At 44.6% G+C, this 24,749-nt stretch overlaps 1 protein-coding gene across 3 annotated transcripts in view; it reads left to right on the forward strand.

Moving 5' to 3' along the window:
* Positions 1-24,749, forward strand: part of LOC111956507 (tensin-3) — a 72,171-nt gene that overhangs the window by 22,963 nt on the left and 24,459 nt on the right. For 2 of the 3 annotated variants that reach the window (XM_023976959.2, XM_023976960.2), the window contains exons 13-16: positions 7,344-8,594; positions 20,468-20,631; positions 20,807-20,939; positions 21,067-21,150. In XM_023976959.2, the coding sequence (XP_023832727.1) occupies positions 7,344-8,594; positions 20,468-20,631; positions 20,807-20,939; positions 21,067-21,150 (1,632 nt within the window). The remainder of the gene's footprint in view (positions 1-7,343; positions 8,595-20,467; positions 20,632-20,806; positions 20,940-21,066; positions 21,151-24,749) is intronic. The other variant, XM_023976961.2, reaches the window with a different exon arrangement.

Below are 24,749 nucleotides of genomic sequence, written 5' to 3' on the forward strand. Positions count from 1 at the left end.
CAGTCAGTTTAGCAAAAATAAAGACATACCTTGAAATAAAGAATTACATTAATCTGATTGGTATTTTACATTTTACAATTTACAATTTAAAACATGCAGTATTCTGTTGATGGAGTTGCTGTAGCTTGCTTTCTAGCTAGTTTCCATCCCCAAACACCATGCTAGATCTGTGTGAGTGGGACAGTTCGTTCCGCATGGCCAGGTGCACTTACAGTGCATTCGGAAAGTATTCAGACTGCTTGACTTTTTATTACATTATTATTTTTTTTATCCCTCAGAAATCTACACACAATACCGCACAATTACAAATCCAAAACGTTTTTATTTTATTTTAGCAGATGTATAAAAAAAAAACGGAAATATCACATTTACACAACTATTCCGACCCTTCACTCAGTACTTTGTTGAAGCACCTTTGGCAGCGATTACAGCCTTGAGTCTTCTTGGGTATGACGCTACAAGCTTGGCACACCTGTATTTGGGGAGTTTCTCCCATTCTTCTCTGTAGATCTTCTAAAGCTCTGTCAGGTTGGATGGGGGGAGCGTTGCTGGACAGATGTTTTCATGTCTCTCCAGAGATGTTCAATCGAGTTCAAGTCCGGACTCTGGCTAGGCCACTCAAGGACATTCAGAGACTTGTCCCGAAGCCACTCCTGCGTTGTATTGGCTGGGTGCTTAGGGTCATTGTCCTGTTGGAAGATAAAACTTCGCCCCAGTTTGAGGTCCTGAACGCGCTGGAGCAGGTTTTCATCAAGGATCTCTGTACTTTGCTCCGTTCATCTTTCCCTCGATCCTGACTAATCTCGCAGTCTCTGCCGCTGAAAGAAATCCCCACAGAATGATGCTGCCACCACCATGCTTAACCGTAAAGATGGTGCCAGGTTTCCTCCAGACGTGAATCTTGACATTCAGGCCAAAGAGTTCAATCTCGGTTTCATCAGACCAGAGAATCTTGTTTCTCATGGTCTGAGAGTCCTTTAAGTGCCTTTTGGAAAATTCCAAGCAGGCTGTCATGTGCCTTTTACTGTAGAGTAGCTTCCGTCTGGCCACTCTACCATAAAGGCCTGATTGGTGGAGTGCTGCAGAGAGGGTTGTCCATCTGGAAGGTTCTCCCATCTCCACAGAGGAACTTTGGAGCTCTGTCAGAGTGACCATCAGGTTCTTGGTCAGGGTTCTTGGTCACCCTGACCAAGGCCCTTCTCCCCCGATTGCTCAGTTTGGCCGGGTGGCTAGCTCTAGGAAGAGTCTTGGTGGTTCCAAACTTTTTCCATTTAAGAATGATGGAGTCCACTGTTTTCTTGGGGACCTTCAATGCTGCAGAATTTTTGTTGGTACCCTTCCCCATATCTGTGCCTTTACACAATCCTGTCTCTGAGTTCTACAGACACTTCCTTCAACCTCATGGCTTGGTTTTTGCTCTGACAACTGTAGGACCTAATACAGACAGGTGTGTGCCTTTCCAAATCATGTCCATAAGGCTGTAACGTAACAAGATGCTGTAAAGTAACAAAATGTGAAAAAGGTAAGGGGTCTGAATGCTTTCCGAATGCACTGTATATAGTTGGCTATCTTGGTTTTTCAGAATCTACCAGCAATATAACATGACAAAACTCTTTGGACACTTTAGTACCTACAGATGAGGTCAGAAGCTTACATACACCTTAGTGAAATATATTTGAACTCAGTTTTTCACAATTCCTGACATTTAATCCTAGTAAAAATTCCAGGTCTTAGGTCAGTTAGGATCACCACTTCATTTTAAGAATGTGAAATGTCAGAAAAATAGTAGAGAGAATTATTTATTTCAGCTTTTATTTCTTTCATCACATTCCCAGTGGGTCAGAAGTTTACGTACACTCAATTAGTATTTAGTAGCATTGCCTTTAAATTGTTTAACTTGGGTCAAACGTTTCGGGTAGCCTTCCACAAGCTTCCCACAATAAGTTGGGTGAATTTTGGCCCATTCCTCCTGACAGAGATGGTGTAACTGAGTCAGGTTTGTAGGCCTCCTTGCTCGCACACGCTTTTTCAGTTCTGCCCACAAATGTTCTATAGGCTTGAGGTCAGGGCTTTGTGATGACCACTCCAATACCTTGACTTTGTTGTCCTTAAGCCATTTTGCCACAACTTTGGAAGTATGCTTGGGGTCATTGTCCATTTGGAAGACCATTTGCGACCAAGCTTTAACTTCCTGACTGACGTCTTGAGATGTTGCTTCAATATCTCCACATAATACGTATATCCATAATATAATATAATATATCCACATAACAATGGTCATTATGGCCAAACAGTTCTACTTTTCTCCAAAAAGTACGGTCTTTGTCCCCATGTGCAGTGGCAAACCATAATCTGGCTGTTTTATGGCGGTTTTGGAGCAGAGACTTCTTCCTTGCTGAGCGGCCTTTCAGGTTATGTCGATATAGGACTCATTTTACTGTGGATATAGATATTTTTGTACCCGTTTCCTCCAGCATCTTCACAAGGTCCTTTGCTGTTGTTCTGGGATTGATTTGCACTTTTCGCACCAAAGTACGTTCATCTCTAGGAGACAGAACGCGTCTCCTTCCTGAGCGGTATGACGGATGCGTGGTCCCTACTTGCGTACTATTGTTTGTACAGATGAACGTGGTACCTTCAGGCGTTTGGAAATTGCTCCCAAGGATGAATCAGACTTGTGGAGTTCTACCATTTTTTTTCTGAGGTCTTGACTGATTTCTTTTGATTTTCCCATGATGTCAAGCAAAGAGGCACTGATTGAAGGTAGGCCATAAAATACATCCACAGGTGCACCTCCAATTGACTCAAATGATGTCAATTAGCCTATCAGAAGCTTCTAAAGCCATGACACTTTCTGGAATTTTTCAAGCTGTTTACAGGCACAGACAACTTAGTGTATGTAAACTTCTGACCCACTGGAATTGTGATACAGTGAATTATAAGTGAAATAATCTGCCTGTAAACAATTGTTGGAAAAATTACTTGTGTCATGCACAAAGTAGTTGTCCTAACCGACTTGCCAAAACTATAGTTTGTTAACAAGAAATGTGTGGAGTGGTTGAAAAACGAGTTTTAATGACTTCAACCTAAGTGTATGTAAACTTCCGACTTCAACTGTACTTACCCGATTCACATCAATCATTGAAGCCACCTGCCGTAGTAGCACCCGGTGGTGTCAGTGGACTTGAAGCCTACATTGACTGTGAGCACAGAACCAATTTTTAGCCTCAGCTTCATGGTGAATCCACTCTTCCACTGTTGGTAGCCATCAAAATGACTGAAGCACCAGGGGTTCCCCTCACAAAGCGGTCGAACTTCTCACATTTCGGACAAACATGCATGCCGGTAAACAGTGGTTGTAGTGCACTGACGCTACCATCAGGCCGTTCCCTTCTTTACATCAAAGCCGCAATTGATTGTTGGTATATGAGTTTTGATCAATGTAATTCAAATTGCAAAAATAGAAGTGCATAACATATTTTTCTTATACACTGTTGCTAAAAGACCGTTTAGATGGAATTTAATCCATCTGCGTTGTTCATTTTGTGGAAATATATTGTGCAACCTTCCCTTTAACGGCAGCTAGGCCAGGGCCTGGCCAGAAGGGATAGAAATGAGGATGATGATGGTCATTAAGCTTCATGACTCACAGGCCTGTCATACAGTAGGAGAGGAGGAGGAGGGATGGCAGATGGTAATAACAGTAATGTGAATGGAGCAGAGTAAGAGTAGAGTAATTTCAAAGGTGTAGCAACAACAATCCCTCTGGGGGTTAAGAATAGTTGGCTTCAGAGCAACAGTTTTTCAGCTACATTTCCATTTGCCCTAATGCTTGTTGAGTGTGAAGAGTGTTTTATAACCCCATAATAACTTTAAAAAATGTACAATTTCTAACCAAAAGTTGTTTGATCAATGTCTGCATTCCTCCCCACCCCACCCCTTTACACACACGCACACACACACACACACGTGCACACACACACACTTAATTTGCTCACACACACATAACAAGCACCACGCACGTGTAACCGATGTGAAATGGCTAGCTAGTTAGCGGGGTGCGCGCTAATAGCATTTCAAACGGTGATGTCACTCGCCCTGAGAGCATGAAGTAGTGGTTCCCCTTGCTCTGCAAGGACCGTGGGTTTTGTGGAGCGATGGGTAACGATGCTTCGTGGGAGGCAGTTGTTGATGTGTGCAAAGGGTCCCTGGTTCGAGCCCAGGTAGGGGAGATGAGAGGGATGGAAGCTATACTGTTACATTGATGCTGTTGACCAGGATCACTGGTTGCTGTGGAAAAGGAGGAGGTCAAAATGGGGGTGAGTGTAACCGATGTGAAATGGTTAGCGGGGTGCTCTTTTTGGCAAGAAATAAAGGCATTTCACTGTACTAGTGCAAGTGACAATAAAAACTTGAAACTTGAAGTTCTAGGATAGATGAAATGGGTCAAAGATGAAGACCAGCAGATGGGACCATACTTGGTTAACCACCCATGGACCTCAGCCATGCCCGTGTGTGTCTTATGATAGACAAAAACAGTAGAAACAATTGTTGAACCCCATAATTGAGGTTAGGGCACATCTGTTTCCACGCTGTGTTGTATTCAGCACGGATGGCAGACATGTCATTTCATAATACACCAGAGCGAGAGAAAAACAACCTGGCTATCTGGGCAGAGGGCCCAACTAGAAGGCAGGCTAGCTCTAATGAAGTCTCTCTTTATAGTGTGAAAGAAAGCGGGAAGGAGGAGAGGAGAAGAAATGTTGTTTTCAATCCCTAGATCCTCTCTGCTTCTCTCTCTCTCTTTCTCAATTCAACTCAATTCAATTCAAGGGCTTTATTGGCATGGGAAACATATTTTAACATTGCCAAAGCAAGAGGAAATAGATAATATACAAAAGGGAAATAAATAATAACAATTTACAGTAAACATTACACTCACAGAAGTTCCAAAAGAATAAAGACATTTCAAATGTCATAATATGTCTATATACAGTGTTGTAACGATGTGCAAATAGTAAAGTACAAAAGGGAAAATAAATAAACGTAAATATGGGTTGTATTTACAATGGTGTTTGTTCTTCACTGGTTGCCCTTTTTTTGTAGCAACAAGTCACAAATCTTGCTGCTGTGATGGCACACCGTGGTATTTCACCCAGTAGTTATGGGAGTTTATCAAAATTTTGTTTATTTTCAAAATCTTTGTGGATCTGTGTAATCTGAGGGAAATATGGGTCTCTAATATGGTCTCTCTCTCGTTCTCTCATACCCTCGTCCTCCCTCCCGGCAAGGTAGTCCCCTGATGCAGCCGGGCTCGAGTTCGGGTTACAGCTCAGCACCGGGCCCGCCCCCACACCATGGCCCCTCCCTCACCCCATGGCCCCTCCCCACTTGTTTACATTCCTCAAAGTCCCCCCTGTGTGGAGTGCAAATACTCTCACCTTCCTTCTCACTGCTAGCAGGACCAGTATGTGTGTGTGGGAGCCTACTATCTGTTTGCTAAACTTCACAGTCCTTATTTATCCCCTCCTGCTCTCCATATCTTCCCTCTATTTCTCAATTTTGTTATGCGGGAGATGGTAGTTGTCTACTGCTTGCACTTATTTACCTGCAGCCGGTGAAGGAGAAGGTAAGAGCTGTGGCTGCATTCTATTTTGAAGAAGGGGGCCTTGAGGGAATAGGAAGAAAGGGGAGAGAAGTGGGAGGGTAACATACTCAGGCACCAGAGGGAGAGAGCGAGAGAGAGGAGGGAGACATCTGTCTTCAGAATTGTTACTACCTTTGCGTTGTAATGTTGTAGAGGGATCTGTTGGAATCCTCCTAGGAGTTTTGTTCTGACCTGGAATGTAGCCTGCTGAGGAGGCCTGAGACTTGCTGTAGAGAGCCGGATGTGAGTTCAAGAGAACCGTGTGTGTGTGTGTGTGTGTGTGTGTGTGTGTGTGTGTGTGTGTGTGTGTGTGTGTGTGTGTGTGTGTGTGTGTGTGTGTGTGTGTGTGTGTGTGTGTGTGTGTGTGTGTGTGTGTGTGTTGGTTGGTTGGGGTGTTGTGTTGTGTGTGGTCTGTGTGTGTGTGTGTGTGTGTGTAGCAATGTAGGGGGAAACCAGCATAAGGCAGGGTAGAGGAGGAGGATATCTTTTATCATGCGTGTCCTGTATTCAGATCCTACAACAGCCCTATTGGCTTGACTGAAAGGAAAGTACTTAACGCACCAGATTGAGACAGAGGCACCAGGGTCATGTTGCTAACTCTCCTTTGTTGAGCTAGAGGAGAGTGACACTGATTGTGGAATGGCGCTTTTACCCACGACTTCAACACAGCCTTTGCTTGCACATGGAATACGTCTAATGCATTGAACTGCATTCTGTAAGCACCAATTGCTTGTCTTGTTAGCTAGCTAGAACTCTTTCATTTTTTCTTAAGTAATCTATTCGAGGAATGAGTGAGGGCGAKGKATTTGACTGTGCTGCTTTGATCTCTGACTGTGGTTGTATTTTTCTGCCCCGGGTTTAACTGTGCTGTTTAGACATATGTTGGAGGGTCAAAGGGTAGTGGGGATGGGTTGGTAAATCACCCCACAGTGAGGAATGCAGAGATCAAACACTGTGACTGACTGACTGACTGGGGACTAAACATCACTTTGTCTCTCCTATATCAGCACACAGAGAGACAGATGGATGGCTTCTTGGCTTTCATCACCAGTTAGTTATATAACCTGAACATGAGGAACACCGTACAGCACAATGTACAAATGAGAGTTATAGGTTTTTCATTCGCAAAATAATGTGGCTGATGGCTAGAACTTGGGAGTTTTTGGAGTGGGATCAACTCTACCCTAAATCATTGTTGGTTGGTGATACTTTTGTGGTTTTATTTAATCAGAATGGTTAGATTTTGTGATTAGTTTGTTTTGGTTTGAGATTGAGGGGAGACCATTCTGTGCTGCACTGTTGTCTAGAAGAACACTCTTGTCGTGTGCAGTTGAAGTGCTGATAATTCCCTTGCTTTGTTGTTCTTACAACCTGTAGCCTGCTCATTGTCCACCAGCTCTGGAAATGTGGCATACTTTTGAGTTAATGTGTGTGTTCATTTGAATGTTTGTGTGTCAAAAGGTGTGAGTTTGTGTATCCCTGTTTGTTTTTATCAGCGAGCTGTACTTGTTCATTCCATGTGATTGTGAATGTGAGAACTTATTTGTGTATGTGAGAACGTGATCGTCTTTGTGGTCATGTGAGCGTCTTTGTGGTCATCCACCTGTATGTGTGTGTGTCCATGTGTGGTCATGTCTGTGTGTGTGTCTCCGTACCAGCTGACCGTTTGAAGACGCTCCATCTCTTGTCGTTCCAGTGCCTCGCTCTCAGGGCCTGGCCCAGGACAAAGCAGCCCTGTCCAAGAGGAGTGCTAACGGGGGAGGATCCACCAACATGACCCTGAGCCGTGGAGCCCACCGAGCCACCTCTATCACCAGCAGCCCCGACCACAGCGACCACGCCCTGTCAGCCAGCAGCGACTCAGGCCTGTCCAGCACCTCCCTGTGGACCGACCGACCCCCAGCTCCCATCACCACCAGCACCAGGTCCCAGCAGGGCCCCAGCCGCCAGGAAAAGGCTCAGCTGAAGCGCCTGCTGAGTGGGTTCGGCTTGGAGGAACCCTCCCGAGAGGTTGAGGAGATGTCTGAGTGCGGAGGTGGAGGGCCGGGAGGGGTGGCCTTCCAGAGACTGGTCCAAGTCCAGGTGCATGTCGTCGGAGACCCGCGGCCCCCCAGGGAGAGGGAAACAGACATCCTGGATGACCTGGTCCTCCTGTCGGGTCACGACCTGCACAGTGTGGACAGCCTGGGAACCCTGTCATCGTCCTGCCACAAGAGCAGCCAGAATTCCCTGCTGTCAGATGGCTTTGGCAGCCCCGGGGGAGAGGAGCTCCAGCACCAGCACCCAGCCCCTGCAGCCATGGAGGAGTACGAGAGGGCCTACGCTGAGGCCCGGAGGGGCTGTCTGGGCCAAAGGAGTGCTTCGATCTCTGCCTCCACCCCAGCCAGCACTGTTCCCATGCCCAAGCAGCAGGTCTACCTGCAGGGCAGCTACTCCACACACACCTGGGTGCGCCAGCAGCAGATGGTAGCAGCCCATCAATATGCTTACCTGCAGGCCGAGGAGGGTGAGGAAAGGGACAGGTACCCAGGGGACAACAAGCAGCAGGAGGGAAGCCCACCCAAACCACCAGCCTCTACAGTGCCACAACAAAGCTCCGTGCTGAGGATGGACACTGCTGTCCAGAGAACGGTGATGGCCCTGCCACAAACTCACAATGAGCAGTCTCCTGCGGTCATCAACAAGAACAAGCGAGACGAGGAGTTCAACTCTTTGACCGTGGACATTGATAACTCCATCGACCAGCTCAACCAGTTGATTATGGACCTGGACCCCACGTTCATGCCGGTCCCCACACGCTCCAGCTCGGTCAAGAGGAACGGAGGTACAGGGATGCACGTGAATGGCTCTGCCACCACCACCGCCACCTCAACAAGCTGCCCCAATGGAGTCAGTCACAGACTCATGGATAACAGTACAACCCCACTGCAAAGCACACAGCAGTCAGGTAAGACAGACAGAAAGCTCTGGGTGTGGTGGTGGTGGTGTGGTGATATGAATGGTGGTGGTTAGGGATGGGTGATATGGCCAAAATCTCATATCCCGATAAAGGTCATTTCACCTCCCGATAACGATACATATCACGATATAGCACATTTTCTGTAAATTCAATTTATAAATAAGCATGTAACAAAATATAAAATATGAATGTATAAAATCTAAAAAGGTAAATAGAAAACACTTCAACTATAGTTGCAAACAAAATAAATATAGGCTTAATATATATCTATATTTTTGGGGGGCCTTGCCTGTTTTGCATGTTATTTGGAATTAATACGTGTCACATATCAATTTGCATTTGGTACCTTGGCTCGAGTGTTAGCACCAACTCACGAAACCCCTGTTTCACAACCGTGTAAATTGGGGCCATGTCTTTGCTGATGTAAGTTGTAACGGCAGCTGTTATCTCCGTCCATCTTCGTGATTCTTTGCCATATGGTGTGCCGCGGGAAAAAGCCTCTTGCAACTGAGTCAGGGTTTTGTTTTGAGCACTTGACTGTACTTTTTTGGGGTCTCATCCGTAGACTCTCTCTGTACTGTTTCACATGATTCTTGCGTAGGTGGTAAAATAGTGGTGTTTGAGCCTGTTGTTGGTACCGGCCTGCGGCATATTTTGCAGTGGACGGTTTTCTGGTCCGTGTCAGACTTTTTTGATCCAAACCACGTCCATGCGACCGAAGTTGCCCCTCGTTTAGGTACGAGCTCCGTGTCTCCATGCTCTGTGTAACGTTCACTCTCTTCCATGTTTGTTTGTGTTGCAAATTTCCGCAAAGCGTCGTCCAATTGACGAAAAATATTGCCGTACAGAGTGTGATTTGCGACACAAATAGCAAAGCTTCATGAAAAATGGTGGTGGCAGGAAATCAATGAGACAGTCAGATTTGGTAATGCATCTGTTCTGGGAGAACTTCAACATGAAATCCTCACTTCTCTTACAACATAGTGTTAACTTTAGCAAAACACACGTTTGCTCTCTCTCCCACCTGGAGGGCTGTTTGCCAGTGTAAATAGCAGGGTTCCTGACAGCTTTTCAGATGTTTTCAGCTTGTTTTTGAGTCAGAGGCCATTGTCGAGGCTTGTCTGTGTACAGCTATCTCACTCAGGAATCAGAGGGAGAGAGAAGGCTGTCATCAGCTCTGTAGATCTAGGCTCACACATCTCTAGAACATTCATACATGTGTGACACTATACTGCTGTCATGGAATGTCTTTGAAAGTTCCTCACACGTTCTCAGGCCCTACTTGTCATTTGCTCACTGAAGCCGCTTTTATCAGTAGAAACACCAGCTTTATGTTTCTTGCTTTCAGAAAACAGTGTCTTCATGTTAAAGGGAATATTCCAGCTGTCGGTGTCAGCAGGTCCCCTTGCATGTTATCCATCTAAAATAATAAAAAAACAGAAGTGGAGGAATATTCTATCTTATTGTATGTTTTGAACATTGCAATAGTTTTACACAAAAACCCTTGGCTTATCTTTAGTTCAGAGGCCAAATATTTCCCTCTGGCAGTCTGGATATTATTTTGGTCTATTATGCCCTTGTTCATGGACATAGACGTTGATTCTGAAACACTGTGCCAAAGAATCCTAGGAGTGTTCAGTGCTTATCAGTGACTGAAAAGTAGCCTACGTCTCCCACCAGCTTTGGATCTTAGCCATTCACAGTATTTTGGTCTGTAATCTGAAACCAGCTAATTTCATTATCTCACTTTTGTTCGTTTCCCTCTATTAGTGATATGTACAGTATCTTGCAGATAACTATTCAAATGTACAGATGTAATCTTACGCACTTACTAAAACCACAAATGTTTTGTATTTTTTCATTTCACCAAACTTGGCCGTGTCTTCTCAGTTGTTGAACTTGTGAATGTTGATGACTCAAGTACAAGCATGCAGTGCAGTTCATTGGCTCTGGAACTGTGGTCCACCATTTTGTTTCTACCTGGAGTAAGTGAGTGCGGTCTGGCTGTCAGTAGAGTGTGAATAACGTTAAGATATGTACCAGGAGCAGCCAGGGGGCACATAAAGAGGTTAGCGCAGCACGGGGAGGAGGGCCCTGGAATTTCCAAGAGAGGAACAAGTGTGCCTGCCCTGAGGCATCGCATTTTCCATCCGATTTCAGAGACTTGTACCTGTCTGTGCATATCCGGTACATACAGTGGAACATCCAGACTGACACACACACAGCACAGTACAGAAACATATACAGATGTAGCACCTTAATTTGATCACTGTTGTTGCTGAGAAATTTCCTGCGCAGCAGGAAATGCAAACGTGTAGTGTATTTGAGCTTTAAAAAGGCTTCATAACTTTGTAATTTCCACTTTGAAATTTCAGACTTGATTTGCCCTAACAAAAAATGTATCAACACCAACAGAAATGTCCATTAATTATAATCCACATAATAATTCACATTTCCTGTTGCTAAATGAGGATTTTCCTGCTGTAGCAAACTGGAGGAAATTTAGATCCTATATCTGTATATTGAGTCTGTCGATGTGTAGATGAATAATGATTAGTGTTAAGGTGAACATAGTGTGCAGGTGAGTTGTTAAGGCTAAAGTGTGATTCATGTGACTAACAGTGGAAAGGGAATAGCTTTTTGGTTCAGGGACAAGTCATAATGTGACTGTACATACAGTACAAATCAAAGGTTCGGACACACTTACTCATTAAAGCTGTCATCAAGGCAAAGGGTGACTACTTTGAAGAATTCCAAATATAAAATATATTTGTTTAACACTTTTTTGGTTACTGTATGATTCCATATGTGTTATTTCATAGTTTTAATGTCTTCACTATTATTCTACAATGTAGAAAACAGCAAAAATAAAGAAAACCCCTAGAATGAGTAGATGTGTCCAAATTTTAGATTTGTACTGTATAAGTACACACGACTTGGAAAGGTACCTCTGTTATGCTAATGTTTTACATGTATGGGCAAAATCACAAATTGTATCTTAACAGACAGACATAACTGCTGTAGCCATAGATCACATGTGTAACGCAGCTGTATAGAAGACATACACAAACACTGGCACACTCATAAACACTCCACATAAAACATTCTGAACATTACAAGCAAACTCACTCTACGACACAGCTACGACACTGTTGTGTACAACTTAAGCCCAATTATAAATGCATGAATAGAGTTGTGTTTTGACTCCTTTTCTTTGTTGAAATAGGCTAAGTACTGTTGTACTTCAAATCAAATCAAATTGTATTTGTCACATGCGCCACATACAACAGGATTAGACTTAACCGTGAAATGCTTGCTGACAAGCCCTTCCCAACGATGCAGGGTAAAAAAATATATAATAAAAGAAAAACAGTAACACAAGAGGAATAAAATACACAAGAATGTAGCAATACATTCCAGATCAATGTGCAGAGGTATGAGGTATTTGAGGTAGATACAGTGGTTTGCGAAAATATTCACTCCCCTTGGCATTTTTCCTATTTTGTTGCCTTACAACCTGGAATTAAAATATATATTTTTGAGGGTTTGTATCATTTGATTTACACAACATGCCTACCACTTTGAAGATGCAAAATATTTTTTATTGTGAAAATGTCACGTTCGTTGATGGAACGATCGGACCAAGGTGCAGCGTGGTAGGTGTACATCTTTCTTTTATTGATGACACCGAAAAAACAACAAATACAAAACGAAACGCACAGTTCTGTAGGGCTGGAAAGCAACAGTACAAAAACAAGATCCCACAAACTAAGGTGGAAAAAAGGCTGCCTAAGTATGATCCCCAATCAGAGACAATGATAGACAGCTGCCTCTGATTGGGAACCATACCCGGCCAACTAAGAAATAGAAAACATAGATTGCCCACCCTAGTCACACCCTGACCTAACCAAATAGAGAATTAAAAGGATCTCTAAGGTCATGGCGTGACAGAAAAACAAGAAATAAGATTTAAAAAACTGAAAACTGGAGCGTGCATAACCATTCACCCGCAAAGCGTCGTCACCCGCAAACCCGCAAAGCGTTTTATTTCACCTTTATTTAACCAGGTAGGCAAGTTGAGAACAAGTTCTCATTTACAATTGCGACCTGGCCAAGATAAAGCAAAGCAGTTCGACACATACAACAACACAGAGTTACACATGGAGTAAAACAAACATACAGTCAATAATACGGTAGAAAAATAAGTCTATATACAATGTGAGCAAGTGAGGTGAGATAAGGGAGGTGAAGGCAAAAAAAGGCCATGGTGGCGAAGTAAATACAATATAGCAAGTAAAACACTGGATTGGTAGATTTGCAGTGGAAGAATGTGCACAGTAGAGATAGAAATAATGGGGTGCAAAGGAGCTAAATAAATAAATACAGTAGGGAAAGAGGTACAGTGAGGGAAAAAAGTATTTGATCCCCTGCTGATTTTGTACGTTTGCCCACTGACAAAGAAATGATCAGTCTATAATTTTAATGGTAGGTTTATTTGAACAGTGAGAGACAGAATATCAACAAAAAAATCCAGAAAAACGCATGTCAAAAATGTTATGAATTGATTTGCATTTTAATGAGGGAAATAAGTATTTGACCCCTCTGCAAAACATGACTTAGTACTTGGTGGCAAAACCCTTGTTGGCAATCACAGAGGTCAAGTACGTTTCTTGTAGTTGGCCACCAGGTTTGCACACATCTCAGGAGGGATTTTGTCCCACTCCTCTTTGCAGATCTTCTTCAAGTCATTAAGGTTTCGAGGCTGACGTTTGGCAACTCGAACCTTCAGCTCCCTCCACAGATTTTCTATGGGATTAAGGTCTGGAGACTGGCTAGGCCACTCCAGGACCTTAATGTGCTTTTTCTTGAGCCACTCCTTTGTTGCCTTGGCTGTGTGTTTTGGGTCATTGTCATGCTGGAATACCCATCCACGACCCATTTTCAATACCCTGGCTGAGGGAAGGAGGTTTTCACCCAAGATTTGACGGTACATGGCCCCGTCCATCGTCCCTTTGATGCGGTGAAGTTGTCCTGTCCCTTGGGGTCATAGGCAGCATTCCTCCTCCTCCAAACACGGCAAGTTGGGTTGATGCCAAAGAACTCCATTTTGGTCTCATCTGACCACAACACGTTCACCCAGTTGTCCTCTGAATCATTCAGATGTTCATTGGCAATCTTCAGACGGGCATGTACAGTGGGGAGAACAAGTATTTGATACACTGCCGATTTTGCAGGTGTTCCTACTTACAAAGCATGTAGAGGTCTGTAATTCGTATATAGGTACACTTCAAACTGTGAGAGACGGAATCTAAAACAATCCAGAAAATCACATTGTATGATTTTTAAGTAAATAATTTGCATTTTATTGCATGACATAAGTATTTGATACATCAGAAAAGCAGAACTTAATATTTGGTACAGAAACCTTTGTTTGCAATTACAGAGATCATACGTTTCCTGTAGTTCTTGACCAGGTTTGCACACACTGCAGCAGGAATTTTGGCCCACTCCTCCATACAAACCTTCTCCAGATCCTTCAGGTTCGGGGCTGTCGCTGGGCAATGCAGACGTTCAGCTCCCTCCAAAGATTTTCTATTGGGTTCAGGTCTGGAGACTGGCTAGGCCACTCCAGGAACTTGAGATGCTTCTTACGGAGCCACTCCTTAGTTGCCCTGGCTGTGTTGTTTCGGGTCGTTGTCATGCTGGAAGACCCAGCCGCAACCCATCTTCAATGCCTCTACTGAGGGAAGGAGGTTGTTGGCCAAGATCTCGCGATACATGGCCCCATCCATCCTCCACTCAATACAGTGCAGTCGTCCTGTCCCTTTGCAGAAAGCATCCCCAAAGAATGATGTTTCCACCTCCATGCTTCACGGTTGGGATGGTGTTCTTGGGTTGTACTCATCCTTCTTCTTCCTCCAAACACGGCAAGTGGAGTTTAGACCAAAAGCTCTATTTTTGTCTCATCAGACCACATGACCTTCTCCCACTCCTCCTCTGGATCATCCAGATGGTCATTGGCAAACTTCAGACGGGCCTGGACATGCGCTGGCTTGAGCAGGGGACCTTGCGTGTGCTGCAGGATTTTAATCCATGACGGCGTAGTGTGTTACTAATGGTTTTCTTTGAGACTGTGGTCCCAGCTCTCTTCAGGTCATTGACCAGGTCCTGCCGTGTAGTTCTGGGCTGATCCCTCACCTTCCTCATGATCATTGATGCCCCACGAGGTGAGATCTTGCATGGAGCCCCAGACCGAGGGTGATTAACCGTCATCTTGAACTTCTTCCATTTTCTAATAATTGCGCCAACAGTTGTTGCCTTCTCACCAAGCTGCTTGCCTATTGTCCTGTAGCCCATCCCAGCCTTGTGCAGGTCTACAATTTCATCCCTGATGTCCTTCACAGCTCTCTGGTCTTGGCCATTGTGGGAGGTTGGAGTCTGTTTGATTGAGTGTGTGGACAGGTGTCTTTTATACAGGTAACGAGTTCAAACAGGTGCAGTTAATACAGGTAATGACTGGAGAACAGGAGGGCTTCTAAAGAAAAACTAACAGGTCTGTAAGAGCCGGAATTCTTACTGGTTGGTAGGTGATCAAATACTTATGTCATGCAATAAAATGCAAATGAATTACTTAAAAATCATACAATGTGATTTTCTGGATTTTTGTTTTAGATTCCGTCTCTCACAGTTGAAGTGTACCTATGATGAAAAATTACAGACCTCTACATGCTTTGTAAGTAGGAAAACCTGCAAAATCGGCAGTGTATCAAATACTTGTTCTCCCACTGTATATGTGCTTTCTTGAGCAGGGGACCTTGCGGGCGCTGCAGGATTTCAGTCCTTCACGGCATAGTGTGTTACCAATTGTTTTCTTGATGACTATGGTCCCAGCTGCCTTGAGATCATTGACAAGATCCTCCTGTGTAGTTCTGGGCTGATTCCTCACCGTTCTCATGATCATTGCAACTCCACGAGGTGAGATCTTGCTGGAGCCCCAGGCTGAGGGAGATTGACAGTTCTTTTGTGTTTCTTCCATTTGCGAATAATCACAGAAACTGTTGTCACCTTCTCACCAAGCTGCTTGGCGATGGTCTTGTAGCCCATTCCAGCCTTGTGTAGGTCTACAATCTTGTCCCTGACATCCTTGGAGAGCTCTTTGGTCTTGGCCATGGTGGAGAGTTTGGATCTGATTGATTGATTGCTTCTGTGGACAGGTATCTTTTATACAGGTAAGAAACTGAGATTAGGAGCACTCCCTTTAAGAGTGTGCTCCTAATCTCCGTTCGTTACCTGTATGAAAGACACCTGGGAGCCAGAAATCTTTTTGATTGAGAAGGGGTCAAATACTTATTTCCTCATTAAAATGCAAATCAATTTATAACATTTTTGACATGCATTTTTTCTGGATATCTTTGTTGTTATTCTGTCTCTCACTGTTCAAATAAACCTACCATTAAAATTATAGACTGATAATTTCTTTGTCAGTGGGCAAACGTACAAAATCAGCAGGGGATCAAATACTTTTTTCTCACTGTAGTTGTTTGGGCTAAATATAGATGGGCTATGTACAGGTGCAGTAATATGTGAGCTGCTCTGACAGCTGGTGCTTAAAGCTAGTGAGGGAGATAAGTGTTTCCAGTTTCAGAGATTTTTGTAGTTCGTTCCAGTCATTGGCAGCAGAGAACTGTAAGGAGAGGCGGCCAAAGGAAGAATTGGTTTTGGGGGTGACCAGAGAGATATACCTGCTGGAGCGCGTGCTACAGGTGGGTGCTGCTATGGTGACCAGCGAGCTGAGATAAGGAGGACTTTACCAGCAGGGTCTTGTAGATGACTGGAGCCAGTGGGTTTGGCGACGAGTATGAAGCGAGGGCCAGCCAACGAGAGCGTATAGGTGCAGTGGTGGGTAGTATATGGGCTTTGGTGACAAAATGGATGGCACTGTGATAGACTGCATCCAATTTATTGAGTAGGGTATTGGAGGCTATTTTGTAAATGACATCACCGAAGTCGAGATAGTAGGATGGTCAGTTTTACAAGGTATGTTTGGCAGCATGAGTGAAGGATGCTTTGTTGCGGAATAGGAAGCCAATTCTAGATTTAACTTTTGGATTGGAGATGTTTGATGTGAGTCTGGAAGGAGAGTTTACAGTCTAACCAGACACCTAGGTATTTGTAGTTGTCCACATATTCTAAGTCAGAGCCGTCCAGAGTAGTGATGTTGGACAGGCGGGTTGAAGCGATCGGTTGAAGAGCATGCATTTAGTTTTACTTGTATTTAAGAGCAATTGGAGGCCACGGAAGGAGAGTTATGGCATTAAAGCTCGCCTGGAGGGTTGTTAACACAATGTCCAAAGAAGGGCCTACAATACTTTGTAGAGCAACCTTTTGCGGCAATTACAGCTGCAAGTGTCTTGAGGTATGACTCAATAAGCTTGGCACATCTAGCCACTGGGATTTTTGCCCATTCTTCAAGGCAAAACTGCTCCAGCTCCTTCAAGTTGGATGGGTTCCGCTGGTGTACAGAAATCTTTAAGTCATACCACAGATTCTCAATTGGATTGAGGTCTGGGCTTTGACTAGGCCATTCCAAGACATTTAAATGTTTCCCCTTAAACCACTCGAGTGTTGCTTTAGCAGTATGCTTAGGGTCATTGTCCTGCTGGAAGGTGAACCTCCGTCCCAGTCTCAAATATCTGGAAGACTGAAACAAGTTTCCCTCAAGAATTTCCCTGTATTTAGCACCAATCCTTAAATTCTGACCAGTTACCCAGTCCCTGCCGATGAAAACATCCCCACAGCATAATGCTGCCACCACCATGCTTCACTTTGGGGATGGTGTTCTCAGGGTGATGAGAGGTGTTGGGTTTGCGCCAGACATAGCATTTTCCTTGACGGCCAAAAAGCTCACTTTGAGTTTCATATGACCAGAGTACCTTCTTCCATATGTTTGGGGAGTCTCCCACATGCTTTTTGGCGAACACCAAACGTGTTTGCTTATTTATTTTCTTTAAGCAATGGCTTTTTTCTGGTCACTTCCGTAAAGCCCAGTTCTGTGGAGTATACGACTTAAAGTGGTCCTATGGACAGATACTCCAATCTCCACTGTGGAGCTTTACAGCTCCTTCAGGGTTATCTTTGGTCTCTTTTTATCCTCTCTGATTAATACCCTCCTTGCCTGGTCCGTGAGTTTTGGTGGGCGGCCCTCTCTTGGCAGGTTTGTTGTGGTGTCATATTCTTTCCATTTTTTTATAATAGATTTAATGGTGCTTCGTGGGATGTTCAAAGTTTCGGATATTTTTTTATAACCAACCCTGATCTGTACTTCTCCACAACTTTGTACCTGACCTGTTTGGAGAGCTCCTTGGTCTTTATGGTGTCACTTGCTTGGTGGTGCCGCTTGCTTAGTGGTGTTGCAGACTCTGGGGCCTTTCAGAACAGGTGTATATATACTGAGATCATGTGACAGATCATGTGACACCTAGATTGCACACAGGTGGACTTTATTTAACTAATTATGTGACTTCTGAAGGTAATTGGTTGCACCAGATCTTATTTAGGGGCTTCATAGCAAAGGGGATGAATACATATAAATGCACCACTTTTTTGTTTGTTGTTTTTTAGAATTTTTTGAAACAAGTTATTTTTTAATTTCACTTCACCAATTTGGACTATTTTGTGTATGTCCATTACACGAAATCCAAATTAAAATCCATTAAAATTGCAGGTTGTAATGCAACAAAATAGGAAAAACGACCAAGGGGGATGAATACTTTTGCAAGGCACTGTATGTACATGAAGGCAGGGTAATCTGACTAGGCAGCAGGTTGGATAATAATAAGAGTAAAATAAAGAGCAGCAGCAGCAAATCCCCTTTTTTACATACGGGCCCTTCCCAACAATGCAGAAAGATTTTTTTGTTGTTGAAATAGTACAAAAAAAATTACTGAGTGGATAACAAAACCCTAACCCAAATCATGATATCAACCTTGGAATGTATGTTATGTCTCTACAAAGTGAGGTCTCCCAAAAACAGAAAAAGATAACAACACCCCAAAAATGACAGTGTTTACAAGCCGAAGGGCAATGAAGACATCCCACCTAAGATAGGACGTTAGAGAGGTGATAGTGAGAGTTATTAGCAGTGTTAGTCTCTCACATGGTAATGAGATCGCCATTCATTCAGATCCCTCTCAATGAGCTCAACTCCCCATGATGYCTCCTTAGGGACCATACACTCTGCATCAAATGTTGATTTGACGACATATTTGCGCAGAATCAATTTGCAAATTTCAGACGGCACTCTGTTCAGAGGTGTACCTTAGACCGCTCTCGGCCAGCAAACGCTACCAGTGTGTCCCCCCACAAGCTCACCCACCCACAGCAGAGACAAACAGAGACAAACTTCCAGTCGAAGCTCACATCCACTTCAAGACCCTCGTGCTTGCCTACAGAGCTGCAAGGGAAACTGTCCCTTCCTACCTTCAGGCTATGCTCAAACCCTACATCCCAACCTGAGCACTCCGTTTTGCCACTTCTGAACTCTTGTCCCTCCCACCCCTACAGGGGTTCAGCTCCTGCTCAGCCTAGTCAAATCTCTTCTCTGTCCTGGCACCCTAATGGTGGAACAAGCTTCCCCCTAACGTCAGGACAGAGGAGGTTCTGCCCATCTTCTGAAAATGTCTGAAACCCTACCTCTTCAAAGAGTATCTTACATAACCTACTAGTACTGACTTTGCTGATAACTACTTTGTTGATGGAAAATGTACTTACTACAACTGTGATATGTGGTTGTCCCACCTAGCTATCTTGAGATGAATGCACAAATTGTAAGTCGCTCTGGATAAGAACATCTGCTAAATGTAAAGGTACTAAGGCACAGGCATGCCGAGCCTGACTGAAACATACTGGTTTAGAAAAACGGACACACATTTAAAAAATAAAAATGCTGACTATCCAAATGCTGAAATCCAAAAGTCCAAAATAAGACACCATGACAGTCACAACAACCTACACGCACACACCAACACACACACCTCTGCCGGCTGTGCCCTCAGAGAATGTGTGTGTGTGTGTGTGTGTGTGTGTGTGTGTGTGTGTGTGTGTGTGTGTGTGTGTGTGTGTGTGTGTGTGTGTGTGTGTGTGTGTGTGTGTGTGTGTGTGTGTGTGTGTGTGTGTGTGTGTGTGTGTGTGTGTGTGTGTGTGTGTGTGTGTGTGTGTGTGTGTGTGTGTGTGTGTGTGTGTGTGTGTGTGTGTGTGTGTGTGTGTGTGTGTGTGTGTGTGTAATCATCCTGTGCATTAGTACAGTCTTGGCCAAAAGATGATGTATGATGCAAATTGCCATCATACAAACTGAGGCAGCAGACTTTGTGAAAATTAATATTTGCGTCATTCTCAAAACTTTTGGCCACGACTGTACATCTCTACATTAACATTCCTCATGGCTATAGGATGACAGGGCTTTCTGGGAGGCCTTAAATTAGCACCCTGGTGCCGAGTGGAGGGTCACCCCAGGCCAGGCCAGTCTATCGCAAGTCTGCCCCCCACCTCACATCTCCCCCTCGGTCCTCAGCTGTCCACTCACAACGACACAGACACTAGTAGTAAACTATACTCAATATTATGCCAGTTGAAGGTATTGGAGAGGTATAACAACTCCTAGAGAGTGTAATCAAGAAGTTAGAGTCAGAAGTCTTTGGTATGATATTGCTTCACACATTGCATGTCACTTACATCGCTTAAAGGGTTGACATTCTTCAGAAGCATGTATTTCCCATAAACTTGAGGTGGTAGTGCTCTCTGGTATGTTCAGCATCAATGGCTAGTTCTCACCCTCCTTTCTGTCTCTTTGTGTGTCTGAGCAGCCGTCCCATCGTCCATTGGTGATGTCAGAGTGGACGCCATGCAGAGTCTGAGTCGGCAGGTCAGTGATGTCACAGATCACCCAGGGTTCTGTGGCTCAGGTTGGGGTGTGCAGGAAGACTACAGGAGCACACGGACCTACTCACCCTGCGTACCTCACTCACAGGTACCTGTGAGAAAGGGAACACTTAATGTGTTCCCTTTCACCCTTTCACCCCAAAAATGGCCTTGCTTGTCATCATGTGCACAATTTAGTGCTGTGTTTTGCTGTGTACCATTTTTGCTATGTAAAATGTTGTGATGTTTTTGCTGTGTGTGTTTTTGCTGTGTGTGTGTTTCAGCATGGCATGCTATACAGGAGTGACAGTGTGGACTACAGAGCTCAAGGTCCAGAGATGGACAGCGGAGTGGAGGCTGGTAGTGACATGACTCCTCCTACTCCTGCCTTCCCCATCTCTCCCCCTACACCTTATGGTAAGAGCCTCCTTCATTGTCTTGGGCCTCTTTTCAAAGGTGTGTGTGTGATTGCATATGATGGTGCTTGTGATCGTTGCTGAATGACTGCATTCTAAACCTAATCTCTTCATCTATCTTTCCACAGTGAAAAACATGCCGGAATTCCCTCACCTGAGGCAATCTCCATCTCCCAGCATGCAATCCTTCGGAGCTTACAGGATGGAGCAGGGTAGGTCATGGCTAACATTCTCATTAATTAATTATTCATTCAAATGAAGTGAGATAAATGTTTAAATATATTCCATAATTCAATGGTCTGGTAAGACGAGGGGCCGTGGTGTGAGTCTATTTGTCAATAACAGCTGGTGCGCGATGTCAAATATKAAAGAAGTCTCGAGGTATTGCTCGCCCAAGGTAGAGTACTTAATGATAACCTGTAAACCATGCTCTCTACCAAGAGAGTTCTCATCTATATTATTTGTAGTCGTCTTTCTACCACCACAAACCGATGCTGGCACTAAGACCACACTCAACGAGCTGTATAAGGCCATAAGCAAACAAGAAAATGCTCATCCAGAAGCGGCGCTCCTAGCGGCCCGGGGACTTTAATGCAGGCCATCTTAAATCCGTTTTACCTCATTTCTACCAGCAGTTCACATATGTAACCAGAGGAGAAAAAAACTCTAGATCCCGTTTCAGGCTCAATGTATAGACAATTCAGACCAATGAGAACTTGCCACATGTAGCTATGAGTCCAGGACGGAAATTGCTCCCGTGTCCCTGACCCATTAATCTTCAGTTCCCCATTACAGAAACAACTATTTCCATTGATCATTAATTCCGTCATTGTAAATAAAAATTTGTTCTGACTTGCCTAGTTAAATAAAGGTAAAAAAACTAAAACAAAAACAAATCCCTATTACAGAAAAACAACTATTTCCATTGATCGTTAATTCCCTCTTGACCTTAAGTCCTCTTCGTTGTGCATTTATCTTTGAATATTCTTACACGTATAAGAAATCCCGCTATGCCCTCAGACAAACAATCAAACAGGCAAGCGTCAATACAGGATAGGCATGAGAGCACCAGCTGTTCCGGACGACTGTGTGATCACGTTCTCCGTAGCCGATGTGAGCAAGACCTTTAAACAGGTCAATATTCAGAAAGCCGCAGAAAGCTGACCGAGTCTGTAATACCTACATGTTTCAAGCAGACCACCATAGTCCCTGTGCCCAAGAAAGCGAAGGTAACCTGCCTAAATGATTACCGCCCCGTAGCACTCACATTGGTAGCCATGAAGTGCTTTGAAAGGATCGCCAGGCTCCCCTGCTACCGCTGGCTTGTTGGGCTTTCATGCCTCAGCCAGATCACCAGGCTCCCCTGCCTCAGCCAGWTCACCAGGCTCCCYTGCCTCAGCCAGATCACCAGGCTCCCCTGCCTCAGCCAGATCACCAGGCTCCCYTGCCTCAGCCAGATCACCAGGCTCCCCTGCCTCAGCCAGATCACCAGGCTCCCCTGCCTCAGCCAGATCACCAGGCTCCCCTGCCTCAGCCAGATCACCAGGCTCCCCTGCCTCAGCCGGTCTGTCAGGTTCCCGCAACCCAGCAGGCGACAGGTTCCTGCGCATCAGCAGGGGTGACCGGTCCGCTCCTGATCACCGGGATTGTCCCTTTGGTTGTCGTCCTGCGGCTGGAGCCAAACGCGCCAGGGAGGGGGTACCGTCACGTATGCTCTCTCCGGCGCTCTAGATCGCCATGCTCCCGCGTCTCAGCCGGACTGACAGGTTTCCCGCGCCTCAGCAGAGGTGACCGGTCCGCTCCTGATCCCCGGGATCGTCATTTAGGTCGGCGTCCTGCAACTGGAGCCGCGTGTCGGGGAGGGGGTACTGTCACGTGTGCTCCCTCTTCGGCCTCTAGGTCACCAGGGTGTTCATTATGGCGCACACCTGTCACCATCGTTATGCGCACCTGCGTGTCATCAGACTGACCTGGACACCATCACTTCCCTGATTACCTTCCCTATATATGTCACTCCCTTTGGTTCCTTCCCCAGGCGTCATTGTTTCTGTTTCATGTCTGTGCGTTGTTCGTGTTTCTTGTTTTGTATTGTGTTCTGTTTATTTATCAAAGCACTCACTCCTTACACTTGCTTCCCGACTCTCAGTGCATATCGTTACAGGCTGTAGTGGAGCGGGTCGAGAGTTTCAAGTTCCTTGGTGTCCACATCATCAACAAACTATCATGGTCCAAACACACCAAGACAGTCGTGAAGAGGGCACTACAACACCTTTTCCCCCTCAGGAGACCGAAAATATTTGGCATGGGTCCCCAGATCCTCAAAAAGTTCTACAGCTGCATCACTGAAAGCATCTTGACCGGTTGCATCACCGCCTGGTATGGCAATTGCTCGGGATCTGACCATAAGGCGCTACAGAGGAAAATGCGTACGGCCCAGTACATCCCCGGGGCCACTCTTCCTGCCATCCAGGACCTGTATACTAGGCGGTGTCAGAGGGCCCAAAAAAATTGGCAAAGACCCCAGTCACCCAAGTCATAAACTGTTCTCTCTGCTACCGCAAGGCAAGCGGTCTAGGACAAAAAGGCTCCTTAACAGCTTCCACCTCCAAGCCATAAGACTGCTGAACAATTCATCAAATGCCCCCCCCCCCCCCCCCGCTGCCGCTCGCTGTTTGTTGTCTATGCATTGTCACTTTACCCCTACCTACATGTACAAATTACCTCGATTGGCCTGTACCCCCACACATTGACTTGGTACCAGTACCCCCTGTATATAGCCTCGTTATTGTTATTTTATTAAATTATATTTTATTTTGTAATTTTTTTACTTTAGTTTTTTTAGTAAATATTTTCTTAACTCTATTTCTTTAACTGCATTTTTGGTTAAGGGCTTGTAACTAAGCATTTCACGGTAAGGTCTACCTACACCTGTTGTATTCGGCGCATGTGACTAATACAATTTGATTTGATTACAGCAGTACTCAAAATATACTTATTTTTTTCAGAGTACAGAACAATCTATRGAAATACCAATAATCTCTACTTAAAGTGAATGGATATATTGAAATGTCAGGCCATTGTGAGGGGAATGTATCATGTGGCACTTGACCTTTGACAAAGCCATTTGATTGGAGGAGTCGCACGATAGGGCAGTGGAACAATGGATATGTGGTCTATGTAGGGAAGTGGAGACATTAGAAGTGAAGGAGTCTATTCCACTCATTCTCTCTCATCCTCCTCTCCCTCTTTACTTCATCTCTCACTCTATTAAAGACAGAAAGTGGGTGTCAGAGAAAGAGAGTGAATGAGAGAAATAGCTCTAGGAGACAGAGCCCAGTGATGAGGGTTTGAATTCAAGTAAGTGGTTTACGTGTGTTCATTGTTCATCACTGCTTTTTACTATCATGAGAACTTCTCTCGGAATGTAATCGACCATAGCCCTTTTAGGTGTACATCATGTTTATGTGTTTATATCTGGTTGTCTTTGTTTTTCCTGTGGTATTGCACCATTGCTGGTCACTTTTCCATAACGAATGTATGATCCCTGCCTGTAGTTGGGGATTTTGTGGTGGTTGGAGGCAGTGCACTAAAACAAAGCCTTCTCATGGACTGCCTCCTTTCCCTGGGGGTTCCATACAAGTCTCTCTCCTCCCATGGTCGGTTTGGAGAACGTCTGTGTGGTTTCAGTACTGAAAAGAAACAGTTGTTTATAGCACATAGTGGCAAAGCCTTGAATGACTAAAACAGTAAAAAAAAAAATTGTGCGTAGCCTTGTTGTGGTCTTAGATTTTTCTCAGTGGTGGAACACACC

The sequence above is a fragment of the Salvelinus sp. IW2-2015 genome, linkage group LG32, assembly GCF_002910315.2.
Source record: "Salvelinus sp. IW2-2015 linkage group LG32, ASM291031v2, whole genome shotgun sequence".
NCBI classification, from domain to species: Eukaryota; Metazoa; Chordata; class Actinopteri; order Salmoniformes; family Salmonidae; genus Salvelinus; species Salvelinus sp. IW2-2015.